At 41.4% G+C, this 14,526-nt stretch overlaps 1 protein-coding gene across 1 annotated transcript; it reads left to right on the top strand.

The window, feature by feature from the left end:
- The first annotated feature begins 1,456 nt into the window (after nt 1–1,456).
- On the top strand, nt 1,457–14,208 carry RPL7 (ribosomal protein L7). Its single transcript, XM_074943050.1, has 7 exons — nt 1,457–1,521; nt 2,892–2,994; nt 3,686–3,852; nt 4,948–5,085; nt 5,750–5,859; nt 8,002–8,212; nt 14,185–14,208. The coding sequence occupies exons 1-6, from the start codon at nt 1,469–1,471 to the stop codon at nt 8,208–8,210; spliced, it is 780 nt and encodes a 259-aa protein (XP_074799151.1). The 5' UTR covers nt 1,457–1,468; the 3' UTR covers nt 8,211–8,212; nt 14,185–14,208.
- The last annotated feature ends 318 nt before the right edge of the window (nt 14,209–14,526 follow it).

Raw genomic sequence — 14,526 nt, forward strand, 5'->3', positions numbered from 1 at the left:
AAAATAAAATTAACAAGATTATCCATTTAATGCATGATTAAAACTAGTTAGGGCCACAAATAAACAAAACATTGTTAGATTTTAACAATAATAAGCAAGTTTCTTTCTGTATCAACTTTTTGAGATTTTCAACCTCTTCCGTGGCCTAAACCGTGTTGATATATGTGTTGTGTCACTACTCGGCAAATAATAAAAGTAAATAAGAACCCTGATCCCATTAAAGTCAATCTTAACACTCAGGCTCAGGATTTAGCCCCACAGAACATCTCTTGGAGCTGAAGTGAATCAGTCACCCTATGGAAATGAACTATTTAATGTAATAACAATAGTGATTACATTTTTAATTACACCTCTGGGCCTGAACACTGTTGGGACTGTGGATTGTGCCCAACTCAGCATGCTGAAGCTGTAGCCAATCTGGAGGGGCTTTAGTGATGTTTTAAGAGGGAAGTGTTTATAGCCTCTTCCTTCGGGTCTGTAAAAGCTTACTTTCATAGAATCATAGAATATCAGGGTTGGAAGGGACCCCAGAAGGTCATCTAGTCCAACCCCCTGCTCGAAGCAGGACCAATTCCCAGTTAAATCATCCCAGCCAGGGCTTTGTCAAGCCTGACCTTAAAAACCTCTAAGGAAGGAGATTCTACCACCTCCCTAGGTAACGCATTCCAGTGTTTTACCACCCTCTTAGTGAAAAAGTTTTTCCTAATATCCAATCTAAACCTCCCCCATTGCAACTTGAGACCATTACTCCTCGTTCTGTCATCTGCTACCATTGAGAACAGTCTAGAGCCATCCTCTTTGGAACCCCCTTTCAGGTAGTTGAAAGCAGCTATCAAATCCCCCCTCATTCTTCTCTTCTGCAGACTAAACAATCCCAGCTCCCTCAGCCTCTCCTCATAAGTCATGTGCTCTAGACCCCTAATCATTTTTGTTGCCCTTCGCTGGACTCTCTCCAATTTATCCACATCCTTCTTGTAGTGTGGGGCCCAAAACTGGACACAGTACTCCAGTTGAGGCCTCACCAGTGTCGAATAGAGGGGAACAATCACATCCCTCGATCTGCTTGCTATGCCCCTACTTATACATCCCAAAATGCCATTGGCCTTCTTGGCAACAAGGGCACACTGCTGACTCATATCCAGCTTCTCGTCCACTGTCACCCCTAGGTCCTTCTCCGCAGAACTGCTGCCTAGCCATTCGGTCCCTAGTCTGTAGCGGTGCATTGGATTCTTCCATCCTAAGTGCAGGACCCTGCACTTTGTGTTTGTGTTTCAGTGAGACATCTACCCTTCGCTTTCCGCCCCTACATTCCCATCCAGCTCTGAGCCCCTTCAACTTGGCCACCGGTACAGCTCAGGCACTCACGTAGTCACCTCCCTATTCCGAAATTGTATTCAGGCACCACGTAAGACAGCAAAACCCAGGGCTTTTGGCGTTGGCCCCTTCCCGGACCCGATTCTTTAAGCGTATGATGCGCATGCGCGCGCTCTCTTTTCCGGTGGGGATCATGGCGGGCGAAGAGTAAGTGCAGCTTCTTCCCCGGGAAAATCCGCTTCCATCCGCGGCGTGGTGGCCTCTGCCCCCGGCCGGCTCCCCGAGCCCGACCGCCGGGGCTCTGCCTCTCCGCTGCCGCTCGTATTGACCCACCTCAGGTCCTCCCCGGCGACCCAGACCTGTGTGTGGCCGGGGCGGCCTGGGCTTGGGGCGGCAGAGGGGGTTGGTTCTCCTCGCCTGGCGTGCGCAGGGCTTGATGGAGAGTCTCTTGGGTGCGGCGGAGTCTGAGGGATGCGGCCGCCTGACTGCGTAGGGCCCTGGTGTTGGAGGAGGAAGGGTATCTGGGAGCGGGGCTGGGGTTACTGGGGGAGAGGTTCACTGTTCAGGAGCCATCATGATGGGATGGGGCAGCAGCGTGTACAGTCTCGTGTCCCATAAGTAACACAGCAGTCACTCCTCTCCTTTCTTGCCCTGTTAATGTGCTGTATGAAGCATTATTTAGGGTCAGATGCTGCCTTTAGATGCATGGAGCTAGTGGGAGTTGTACTCATGCATCCAAGGGCACTATTTAGCTCTAAATGGACGATGCATTACAAACTGTAATGTTACTCTTCTAACATTAGGAGTGACTTCCTAGATGGTCTTTCAGACAAACTCCCACAAAACTTAAGAGTTGAATTACAAGCCTCAGTTATAATGACCTTAGACTTCGTTCATAATGAAGTATCATTATCAAATTTAATTGGTATTCAAGCTATAGCCAGGGATCGCTACAGCCACCACTGCAGCAGTTTGTCAGCAGTTCTTGAACTGTCCCTGGACTGACTTGTATTCAGAGCTAGATGTAAGATCCATTTTTTGAGAGAATTTTCTTCAATTTTAAGCCAGAGTGATAGTTTTTAATTAGAATGAAAGAAAAACAAATTTTAGACTCCCAAATGGTGTCTAAAAGGCAAGTGTTGGATGATAGTCTTTCAAATTGCTTGTTGCTTTTAATTTGTAAGTATTCAGATAAGTGGTTGCTTTATAAATATCTAGAAGTAGCAATAAAGGGCAGTTACCTTGTGGTGAGAGGTAGCTATTTAGCTGCGTACAGCAATACTAGTTTTGTTATCTGTGGATGAAAGATGCTATAAGTACACATTATAATGCTACGCAGGAGTTCAGGCCTGAGTAAGATCCTAAACAACTGAAGATACAGGGAGGCAGAATGTAATTATAAACTGGTTCAGGACACTGAGGCCTGCATTTTCGTTTCCATGTGTGGTTTATGTATCTCAAAGCTGCTTATAATAATTCTTAGTTAAGCTAAATTTGAAGATACATCTTTCATTATTTGTCATGTGAAAATGATCTATAAATAGACCCTCAAGTCTTGTTATTTTTTAATAATTTAGAGGAAAGAAGGTGCCATCTGTTCCAGAAAGCCTTTTGAAAAAACGAAAGGCTTTTGCTGATATAAAGGCCAAGCGTCTGAAGAGGCTAGTGGTTCAAAAGAAGGTAAATATTTTAATAAACTTTTTTGATTGGTTTGTTTATACAGTAAAGGCAATTCTAATACATAGTGATAGAGAGAGAATTTAGTAGATCTTAAATCTGATATATAGACAGCTGTTTTGTTAATCACTGACATTTTGCAGGGTATTTTAACCAATTCATTCATGGAAGATTGATCAAAAACAACACACAGTCTGAGTACTTTAAGTGATGCAAAACACAATACCCTTCAGAAAGAACAGTAATTTATGGGAGAGTAATCTTAGAGGCAGTATTATGATTTGAAGTTCAGAGTTTAATGTTCATTGGTATATGGCAGGAAGATAGCCTATTCAGTAAGAAATTGCGTATTGGTGCACTATGAGATATTTATTAAAGACCGTTTGAAACTTTGTCCAGAATGTCACTATTATTACTCTAAATACCAGGTGAGGGAAACAAACTGGTCTGCTTGTCTTAACTATGTCCAAAGTGTTGCAATAAATAATTGTTGTATGCACAGGAGATGCTACAGTACTGTAAAGCTGAAGTTGATTTTTTTTCTGCTTTCATGTGTTAGGATGGTGTTGTGTATTTATTATACACATTTTGTAAAGCTTATTGATCGCTTGGAATGATATAATTGAGCTGTTGTAAGTTAACATGTTTATGAACATAGTGTACTTTTGGATGACAATTTTATCCCTAATTTCAGCTTCGTAAAGCGCAGAGAAAACTCATCTATACGAGAGCTCAGGCCTATCACAAGGAGTACAGGCAAATGTATAGACGTGAGATTCGTATGGCCCGAATGGCACGCAAAGCTGGCAATTACTATGTACCTGCTGAACCAAAACTGGCCTTTGTGATCAGGATCAGAGGGTAAGATATTTACCATTTTGGACTATGGTTAAAATTCATGGGGAATAGATTCATTTTGTTAAGATTTGTGGGGAAAATTTGGCCTTCCCGTATTTGATAGAGCAGCACTATAGAGTATGACAGGTTTCAGAGTAACAGCCGTGTTAGTCTGTATTCGCAAAAAGAAAAGGAGTACTTGTGGCACCTTAGAGACTAACCAATTTATTTGAGCATAAGCTTTCGTGAGCTACAGCTCACTTCATCGGATGCAGTGAGCTGTAGCTCACGAAAGCTTATGCTCAAATAAATTGGCTAGTCTCTAAGGTGCCACAAGTACTCCTTTTCTTTTTACTATAGAGTATGTAAAAGTTCATATCATTTGTAATAAAACCCTTCCACGAGTAAGTCACAAGTAGGAGTGGATTGATAGTACTAGCAGAGGACTCGTTCAGTCAGTCTAGTTCCTAACCACAAACCCACAAACGTATTCGGATCAAAGCCCATGTTTTGGCATTGTCAGTAAAGAGGCAAAGTAGCAACTGTGCGTGGAGAGTGAATTATCCTCATTTACATTGCAAAAATTAGTATTTTTTACTTTTATAATGTAAACTGGATAATACGAATATGTCTGCAGACCATTATTAATGAGAAACCATAGAAATCTCTCTCTCCACATGTTTCAGAACCGCTTGTTTAAAGGTGTACTAGGAGAGAGAAATCAACTAGTAATTCAGGAAAAAGGCTGTTTAAAGAAGGGTGTGCCTGGTTCTCATTGAAGGTGAACTATATCCCTGGTTGTTTTCTGGTGGGGGCACTGAATTGTGAATCAAGAGTATCACCTTCCTGCTTTGCTTTTGCTTCAGAGTAGGTCAGACTGAGCCCTTGTTAGCTTGTTGAGGAGAGAGACTAGATTAAAAGTAGATCTGCTTTGACTGAAAATTTCAGAGTATAAAATAGAGATGGTAAAACATAATACAGTTCAATACAATTGTTACTTTGAATCATTGGTAAGCATATAGCTGATTATTGAATCAAAGCCACATAGCCATGTAGATCAAATTAATTGATTATTACAGACAAATGTAAATCTAAGCATATCACTTATGCACTTTGTAGTATCAATGGAGTTAGCCCGAAGGTCCGTAAGGTATTGCAGCTCCTTCGCCTGCGTCAGATTTTCAATGGCACATTTGTAAAACTCAACAAGGCTTCAATTAACATGCTGCGGATTGTTGAACCCTACATTGCATGGGGGTAAGTGAAGTTTTCAATTTAACTTTATCAAGTGAATTTGAAAAGTAAAATACAGGATGTATTGCTCAACACTGAAATAAGTAGCAGAAAAAGTAAACACAAGACCTGGTCTGACTCTCCGTCATGAATTCCCATTGGTGCAACATGAAGCATTTTGCATCCATTGTGTTGCACTGGGTTGTTACGCTTGGCATGCTAAGGTCCGTCTAAGCTGCGTGGCTGCACAGCTGCCTATTGAGCATCGTGCTGTTGCTCAGGGCTGCAGCAGCGAGAGATAGCTCTCTCCAAACCCTGGACCTGCTGCAGCACCCAGCTCTGGACCTGCAACAGCGGCAGTCCTCTCTACCCACCGTAGCCCCACTGCGCCCCTCATCCCCCTCTTCCCCACTGCACTCCAACCCTCTGTCCCAGCCCTGAGCCCCCTCCCACACTCCAAACCCCTTGGCCCCACCCCGCCACATGAATTTTGATATATGCACCAATATGGAGGTGATGTGTGCACATAACAAAATTCATTCCGCACATGAGTGAGAAAAGTTAGAGGGAACACTGTTGGTATGTGTGTTGTCCTCATACTAAGCTCAAATAATTTAATATAGAACTTCATTTTTTGGCATTATTGAATGAGAATCCCAATCACTTCTATCTCACTTCTGTATTTCAGTTACCCCAATCTGAAATCTGTGCATGAACTGATCTACAAGCGTGGTTACGGCAAGATCAATAGGCAGCGCATTGCTCTGACTGACAATTCTCTGATTCAGCGGTGTCTTGGTAAATACAACTTAATTTTTAGCAATGATTTTGTCTTAAGATTATCTGATTTAGCTAAAAATATGAGCTTAAAAATTCTGAACGCTACCTCTATCACTAAAATAGGTTTTAATATGACAATAAATCACTGTCTTGGCAACTTGACGCAAAGCAGGAATGAAGGTATTAGCTTTTCCTATTAGAAATCAAAACTTTCAAAATGTAAAGTAAATTAAAGTTTTACTAACTTTTATAATTTGACTAGGGTATTCAACTGTAAAACTTGTCTCTCTGATTGATTTGCATTGATTTCTAATGGAAAAACTGATAGGTCAGGAGCCTTTTAAGAATGAAAATATCAGTGAGAAATCATTACCACTAAGAGTGGAAATACTGAAACAATGGCAGGTATTTCTAAACTGTTTTGAAATCATTTCCTAAGTAAATATGCAGTTGTCAGAGTTCCCTCCCCACTCTGAACTCTAGGGTACAGATGTGGGGACCCACATTAAAGATCCCCGAAGCTTATTTCTACCAGCTTAGGGTAAAACTTCCTCAAGGCATGAACTCTTTGCCCTTGGAGGGTATGTTGCCACCACCAAGTGATTTAACAAAGAATCAGGGAAAGGGCCACTTCAAGTTCCTTTTCCCCCAAAATATCCCCCTCAAGCCCTACACTCCCCTTTCCTGGGGAGGCTTGAGAATAAACAAGATGAGCACAGGCGAGCCTTGGTTTTTTTAGGACACTAAAAAAAAAAATCAGATTCTTAAAAAAAAACAGAACTTTATTAGAAAGAAAAAAGGTAAAAGAAGCACCTCTGTGAAATTAGAATGGGAGATAATCTCACAGGGCAATTAGATTCAAAACACAGAGAATTTCCCTCTAGGCAAAACCTTAAAGTTTCCAAAAGAAAAACCAGGAATACACCTTTCTCTCACACACAGAAAATCACAAGCCAAAACAGAAGTAAACTAATGCATTTCCTTGCTAATACTTACTAATTCTACTGGAGTTGGATTGCTTGCTTTCTTGATCTCTCTCCAGCAAGCACACAGAACAGACAAAAGACCCCCTCCCCCCTCCGATTTGAAAGTATCTTGTCCCCTTATTGGTCCTTTTGGTCAGGTGCCAGCCGGGCTACCAGAGCTTCTTAACCCTTTACAGGTAAAAGGATATTGTGCCTCTGGCCAGGAGGGATTTTATAGTACTGGTATAGAGGAAGGTTTGCCCTTCCCTTTATATTTATGACCAGTAATCAATATCTTGTATCTAATCAGATTTTAAGATTTTGGGATATTAGTTTAACATTATGGTGCATGAAGTTAATTTCCACATTCCATGTTACTGAATGTTGGTGAAACCTCACCCTCTCCATTCATCTGGAATTAAAGGCAAAATAGTTTGTCTATTAACAATTCAAATTGTTCTTGTTTGCTTTTCCATTATTTACCTGGGTCACTAAAAATAGCAGTATTATATGTTCTACTTTTATAATTTGCTGAGATCTGAAAGTCCATTATTCTTTACATTACAATTCTAAGAATTGGGTTTGCACAACACGAAACACTCAATTCCTGTGTTGTATTACCAGATGCTCTTGGAAAATCTGAACTCTTGATGTTTAAAGACTACATTAAATACAGAAATGCCGTTGGTGCATTGTTCACTAAATCCTTGCAACAGTTAATGTGAGATTTAAAAAAAGATGAGTTTCAGTTAAGTGCAAGTGTGTAATCTGTGTTGATTTAACTTAATTTTTCTTAAAAGGCCACTATGAAACAATGTTTACCAAAATTCCATTGGATTATCATGGTTTTCTTTTCCCTGTCATTGCTGGTTTAGTATTATAATCAAGCTTTCTGTAGTGTTTTGCTGTCTTTTTTTATATATAAGGGGGAAGCAAACCATTTGTTTCTAATTAGCGATAGTAACAGCCTTGAGGGGAAAAATAGTACACAACTTGTTTTGAAACATTAAAGAAGAGCATGCTGATTTGTGGACATTGACTTGATCTCAAGTAAACTTGAGACAGCATTGGTTACTAATGAACATAACACTCAAGACACATTTTTAATTGTGGATAGTGTTTTATAGGTAATCATGCCACAGGCCTTGGGTTTTAGTCTGATAGTCTTGTAGAATTACTGTTTCCTGGATTTCAGAGAAATATGGCATCATCTGCATGGAAGATGTGGTCCATGAGATCTATACTGTTGGCAAGAACTTCAAAGTGGTGAACAACTTTCTGTGGCCCTTCAAGTTATCTTCTCCTCGAGGTGGAATGAATAAGAAAACTATCCACTTTGTGGAAGGTGGAGATGCTGGCAACAGGGAAGATCAGATTAACAGGCTCATAAGGAGAATGAACTAATGGTAAGACACTTAATGTCACAGGGAAAATGTACCTTAAAATTACCACCTCCTTCATTTTACTTTAAGTATGCAGTAAAGGATGTGGTCCAGTGGATGTGGAAGGCAAAGTTGCTTGATTTTAAGGGGGGTATGTAGTTGATGTATATTATCTGTTTCGATCAGACTGTTAGAGTGTGAAGCCTTATTGAACTAGTTTGTCCAATATCTGATGGTTAACTTATTGAGTGTTAAAATCTTCAAAGGGTATAAAAAACATATGTACAGAAATTGTTTGGATCTTGATCATAACTGCTATGTATTTTTCCCCAACAACTTACTACTAACTTGCTAAACAAAGAATTTAAATATTTAACCATGCTTGGGATTTGTAATGGAAACGTTGACTGCCCTTACTGGCATTAAAGGATCAAAAGTAGTAGTCATTCCCAGAAAGCTTCTTGCTTTTGCTCTTAGCCATCATCTGGCCACAAGGGTTCTTTCTTGTATCCACTAATCTAGGTACAGGTGGTCTCTTTGAATTTGCAGAGTCAGATGTGCTTATAGAAATGGCAGGGGACAGGGTATGGACTATAAAAGCACTTCTATACTTTTAAGTGAGTGTGTGTATTAACGTGACATCTCTGTTCCCTATATTGGCCAAAGTAGTAATCTATTTCAGAAAAACAGGCAAAAAAACCATAGAGCAAAGAGTTAGTATGGATTATAGAAATGGTCAGAGGGCTTGAGGACTACCAAATTCCTAGTCTAGAGGCTGATAAGAAAAAGGTCGGCCCACCAATGTGCTCCATGGACAATGCTACAATGCATTTTATTAGCCCACACATGTTGGGATTTCTAATGGTACTATTCGTGGACTGTGCTTGGCACTAGAGCTCATCAGGAACTTTGACAAGGTTTTTGTTGGAACATGCCAGTTTGGCAAAACTGAACTGGTTTGTGGGAAAGGAGCTGTTCTGTCAAGTTTTCAGCTCAGATTTTTAAAAATTTCAAAATTGTCAAAACACTTCATTATGACATCTGAATTGAAAAATTCTGGGCTTCTGGTTCAAAATGACTGTTCTGAAATTTAAAAAACAAATTCAAAATTACTGAAACTTTCAGATGACCTAAACTGGAATCTTCTTGGATTTGGGGTTTGTGAAAATTTGAGATTGACTGTGTCCCCATTTGGAATGGGAAATTGTTCAGAATAATTTTTGTGGGATGGAAAAACTGTTTCCACTCAGCTGTACTTGGGACCTCTTTCATATCAGCCTTTGGCGACAGGCTGATACCTATGCTGAGGGGAATTGACCACGACACATGCGCAGAACTCATGTCCTCCACAGATTTTTGTTCCTCCGCAGAAGATATATTCTGCTGGAGGGGGCGCTGCAGTTACACCATTTTCCCATTAGGGGCTGCTGTGGCACCAGAAGAGAGGGCAGTAAAGAGGGAGGGGGAGAAGCCGTGTTCCTCATAGTGGGGCCCAGATGAGGAGGCATGGGATGGACAGAATAGGGGCTGCTGGGGGTGGTCACAGACTGGGGTTCAGAAAGGCTAATGGAGGGGACAGACCGGAGTGTGGGCTTAGGAGCTAGTAGGGTAACAGCACTGAGCCAGGGCCACATGGGGAAGGGGGGGGGTTGCAGGGCCCCGTGGGGACAGGGGCAAATGTGCCTGACTGAACGGGAGAGGGTAGAGGTCAGCCAGGATGGGAGGCTCCCTAACAATTCCTCTCCCCGCGCCCCACCCCCAAAAAAAGCCCTGTTCCATACTTCTCCCCTCCACACCCAACAACCCACCAGGTTGACTCCCAGGCTCCTTCCCAGCAATTGCTTCCCTGTCCCTCAGCTCCTCCATTACCCCTGACTCCCCCCTGAAGTCTTTGCACTGCTTGTGAGGGGTGCTGGACATACGTTTCTGTATTGTAGTTTAAATAAATTATTACTCAAAGGTCTGTATTAGATTCCTTACTAGGCATATTGTTTGTCAAAAAACATTTCCTGAATCTTTTTTGGTCTGTATTGTTACAGACATATTTGCTGACAAGTATTTTGAAATAAATTACTAAAATAATTGAAAGTGGCAATTTGTTACTTTGACAAATAAAATATGCAGAATTTTAAAATATTGTGTGCAGAAAAGATTGCATCATTCAGTCTGCTCTTCCTGCTCTGAGCATAAGAAGGGTTCTGCTTCTTCAACACACCCTCCCTCTCCTTCGTTTTCAGAGTTCTCTGTCCCACTCTTCAGTTCTAGTACCTTCTGTTGATGTTTGTAGCTTTCCTAAGCAGCAGCAGACTGAAATGGACTTGGTTCTTGTTTGCTAACTGTTGCCCACGGGGTTCTAAATAGCAGCTGGTCTTATCAGTTTTCTTCTGTTGTGTGTCTACGGTCTGAATGGTAGCTGTAGAGATGCACTGGAGCTATGATAAGAGTTTTGTGCTGCATTGACAGAGCAGAATAGACTGCATACAAAGACTTATTGGGCCGTTTGAGCAATATGGCATCACAAAGCACTGCTTTAAAGAAGAACAAAGGAAATATGTACCCTCACTCCCTTAGACAAATTATGCATTAGTAAGGCTACGATTTAGTCATAGTTAGGGCCCTACCAAATTCATGATCCATTTTGGTCAATTTCATGGGCATAGGATTTTAAAAATAGTAAGTTTCATGATTTCAGGTATTTAAATCTGAAATTTCACTGTGTTATAATTGTAGGAGTCCTGACCCAAAAAGGAGTTGTGGGAAGGTTGCAAGGTTATTGCGGGGGGGGGCGCGTTGCAGTACTGCTACCTGTACTTCTGAACTGCTGATGCTGCCTTCAAAGCTGGGCAGCTGGAGAGGGGTGGCTGCTGGCCAGGAGCCCAGCTCTGAAGGCAGAGGCACCGCCAGCAGCAGTGCGGAAGTAAGGATGGTGTGGTATGGTATTGCCACCCTTGCTTCTGTGCTGCTGACAAATTTCATGGGGGGGAGACCAGATTTCATGGTCCGTGATGCGTTTTTCATGGCCGTGAATTTGGTAGGGCCCTAGTTATGAGTATTTTTAGTAAAAGTGATGGACAGGTCATGGGCAGTAAACAAAAATTCACCGCCTGTGACCTGTCCATGACTTATACTGTAAATATCCCTGACTAAATCTGGGGGGAGCAGGGGTGTGCGAAAAGTCACAAAATTCTTGACTTCCATGACAGACACGGAGCTCTATGCATTAGTATACAGAAGAATGAGACAATTTGCTGCAGTTGCCCTTTTCAAAAACCCAAGCACCTAAATTAGATTAAACATGCTCAACATCACTGAGTTTACTGTACTACACTACAAAATAGAAAGCCTTCAGATTACTTGCTCATTAGAGATTAGAGAACACCTAAATGCTTTTCTGTGTCCTTAAAGGAGGAGAGAAGGCATTAATTTTTAAAAGGTGAGCTTTTATGGCTGTGCAGATACCTTCCCAATGTCAACAATTCAAATAGTCATTGAAACAAAGTTTCAATTGACCCAGACTGGATTTTTTCCCCATTTTTGGGTTATTTTGCTCTTTCCATTAGTCCAGGGGTGGCTGGAGCTACAGGCGCCAACTTTCTAATGTGCTGATGGGGGTGTTCACTGCTCAACCCCTGGCTCTGCCATAGGCCCTGCTCCCACTCCACCCCTTCCCGCACCCTCCCCTGAGCCTGCTGTGCCCTTGCTCCTCCCCCCCAGAGCCTCCTGCATGCCGCAAAACAGCTGATCAAGAGGTGCGGGGAGGGATGGGAAAGGCGCTGATCGGTGGGGCTGCCGGTGGGTGGGAGGCACTGGGAGTGGGGGGAAAAGGGAGAGCTGATAGGGGGGCTGCTGATGTATTACTGTGGCTCTTTGGCAATGTATATGGATAAATTTTGGCTCCTTCTCAGACTCAGGTTTGCCACCCCTGCATTAGTCACTTGGGGTTGACTGGAGATGTGGAGTGTTTTCCTCCCTGTGGGTGAATAGGCTGCCTTCTCTGAAACTACCTGCTCATAGCAGTACAGGGGTTTTGTGATGAGCTCTGAAATTGGCCTCCTTAGCGCTTGCTGGTTGTCTGTGTGCTTTAAGTTCTATGGATCGAAAGTTTCTGGAAGAGCTTGTTCTGTAGCTAGCTAGTCACGTGGTGCTGGTTTCTTAGTCCACCTGCTAAATTGCAAGTAAGCAATTAGTATTCTCAGGAATAGATGATTGGCTGGTGGGGAGGGTGAAGTAGACCATTCTTTGAAAACTTTGGGAGCTTTTCTGAATAAGACTTGGAGGTTGGGATAAAATCATTGTATTGCTATTACGCTAGTCTAGTGATCACACTTAAGTTTTGTAGAATTTTTTTTATTTGGTTCTGATGGGGTAACTTTCTGGGAGGTTAATAGCGCAGTTCTTTTAACATCTTTCCTGGAAATTTAACAAGCGTGATGAACGCACACTTCTAAAATGCTAGTAAATACATCTTCAATCATTCAAAATTGAGCAAAACCGCCTTTGTTATGTCCGAAAACTGGATGGCAGTTCCCTCTTGTCTAAATAAATTGCTGTTTTCTTCAATTGTATCCCAACACATTGCTCTATAGCCTATATCAGTATGCAGTCTGCACTCCTTCCATCAATGATCTTTGCTTTTTAAGTTTACCCAGCATGATGGAACATCATTGTGGCCTAAGCTTCCCAGGAGCTTTGTGCAGGAAGGAAGTTTAAGCCATACTTTTTTCCTTTCTTCCCCTGAATGCGGTTAAGCTGCCTCTGTGCTCACATATACAGATGGCTCAAGTTCAGTGCAGTGGTGCTTGTCATGATTTTGATTGGTGTTCCACCTCAGTGGCATTCCTTGTCACTAGCTGGGATCGGTTTCAGTCCATTCTATACTAGTTCTACAGGTCAATACAAACTGCAGTGTCACTTTCATTTCCTTTTAATCACACTTCCTTGTTCTTATGCCCTTGCCATGTTATATTTGGGCTGCAGGTATCAGCAAAGCATTTTTAAAAACTCCTATAGATCACTTCCATTGGTCTACAGCTCTTGTAAACACTTTCTCCCCTTTGTTTCCATTCCTTGTGTTTTCTTTTCTGCAGAGAATCCCAGTTACGTTACTACTATCTGCTGTAGTTGTTTATACACATTCTCTTTAAATATATGAACAATGAGTAACTCTTTGGAAAGACTATTCAATTTTCTCTTTCATTATGAAACTTTGTGAGGAGGCCGAGAATTGTCTGCTAGTAATGTAGTGAAAACTAGCTCCCTCGCTTAATAAGGAATAGTGTTCCTCTGAGCTAATGCCCATGTAAGCAAACATCTTCTAAAGGGCAGTATGCCTGAAGGTGAACATTAAATTTCAATTTTACATACCTGTGAGGATATGATTATTCTCCTCTACCCCTTTGTCTACATTAGGGAGATCTTCTAAATATTTCCTACTGTTGCCAACATTGTCTCACCTTGACCAGTGTTTGTGTTGGGAGGCCCAGTGCAGCTGAGTGCTTAACACAAAGCTGAAACTAGTGCCTTTAAGCTTTTTTTGCTTAAAATTCCCTTGTATAGACCCAGGACTCATAATAGTAACATAGGTGGAACAGAATTGAAGTGCATTTTTACACAAGTTTAGCATCAACATTAACAGCAGGGACTGTGACTTGACTTAGTGTTCTGCCTTAAATACTAGCTTTCCTCTTCATTCAGGGTAGACTTGCTTTTGTCACATGAATGTTGTTATATTAGGAGACATGTTCTAAAGCTACTGCTGGAACACAGTGCTTTATTGTGAATAAAGAGACTTAGGTATTGAGGTTGGAGCTATTTGACTAGCATAGGATTCTAGTAAAGTCAAATTAAATAGTTAGCACCGAAGGGTCTTTTCAGTCTGGTTGAAAATATATATAAAGTCACATCAACTGTGATAAACTGATAATTTCTATATTACCATCATGCAGAACTAAGAAAATCAAATAATATTGTTAATGTTAATTTGTCTTCTCTTTCAGGTGCCCAGCAGTGGACTTTCCTACTCTGATCTGTTAATAAAAAAATTTCTGTGCACAACAGTCTCAAGTCATTTTGCCTGGGAATTTTTCTGTAGTATTCCTGCGTAGTCACATTGTCTAGAAGTGGGCTTTAATAAGGTATTTCCAAAGCTTCATAATTAAGTCAGTAGTAGAGAAGTATAAAATACTACTTCCTTTTTATTTTACTTCACACACATTCTTCCTCTCAAATATGAAGTACCTCCAGGTAAGCCAGTCCAACCCTCTACAGTGGAAATTCAGAAGCAGAGAAGAGGTATAGAGAGGCCTTTTTTTTTTTTTGAGGGATGATGGGTAAGTCTT

The sequence above is a fragment of the Natator depressus genome, chromosome 2 (genome assembly GCF_965152275.1).
Source record: "Natator depressus isolate rNatDep1 chromosome 2, rNatDep2.hap1, whole genome shotgun sequence".
Lineage (NCBI taxonomy): Eukaryota > Metazoa > Chordata > Testudines > Cheloniidae > Natator > Natator depressus.

Coding starts and splice junctions, on each gene's coding strand:
- RPL7 (XM_074943050.1), top strand. CDS start 1,469: ATGATGCGCATGCGCGCGCTCTCTTTTCCGGTGGGGATCATGGCGGGC. Junction 1,522..2,891: donor GGGATCATGGCGGGCGAAGA/GTAAGTGCAGCT, acceptor TTAATAATTTAG/AGGAAAGAAGGTGCCATCTG. Junction 3,853..4,947: donor TTTGTGATCAGGATCAGAGG/GTAAGATATTTA, acceptor TGCACTTTGTAG/TATCAATGGAGTTAGCCCGA.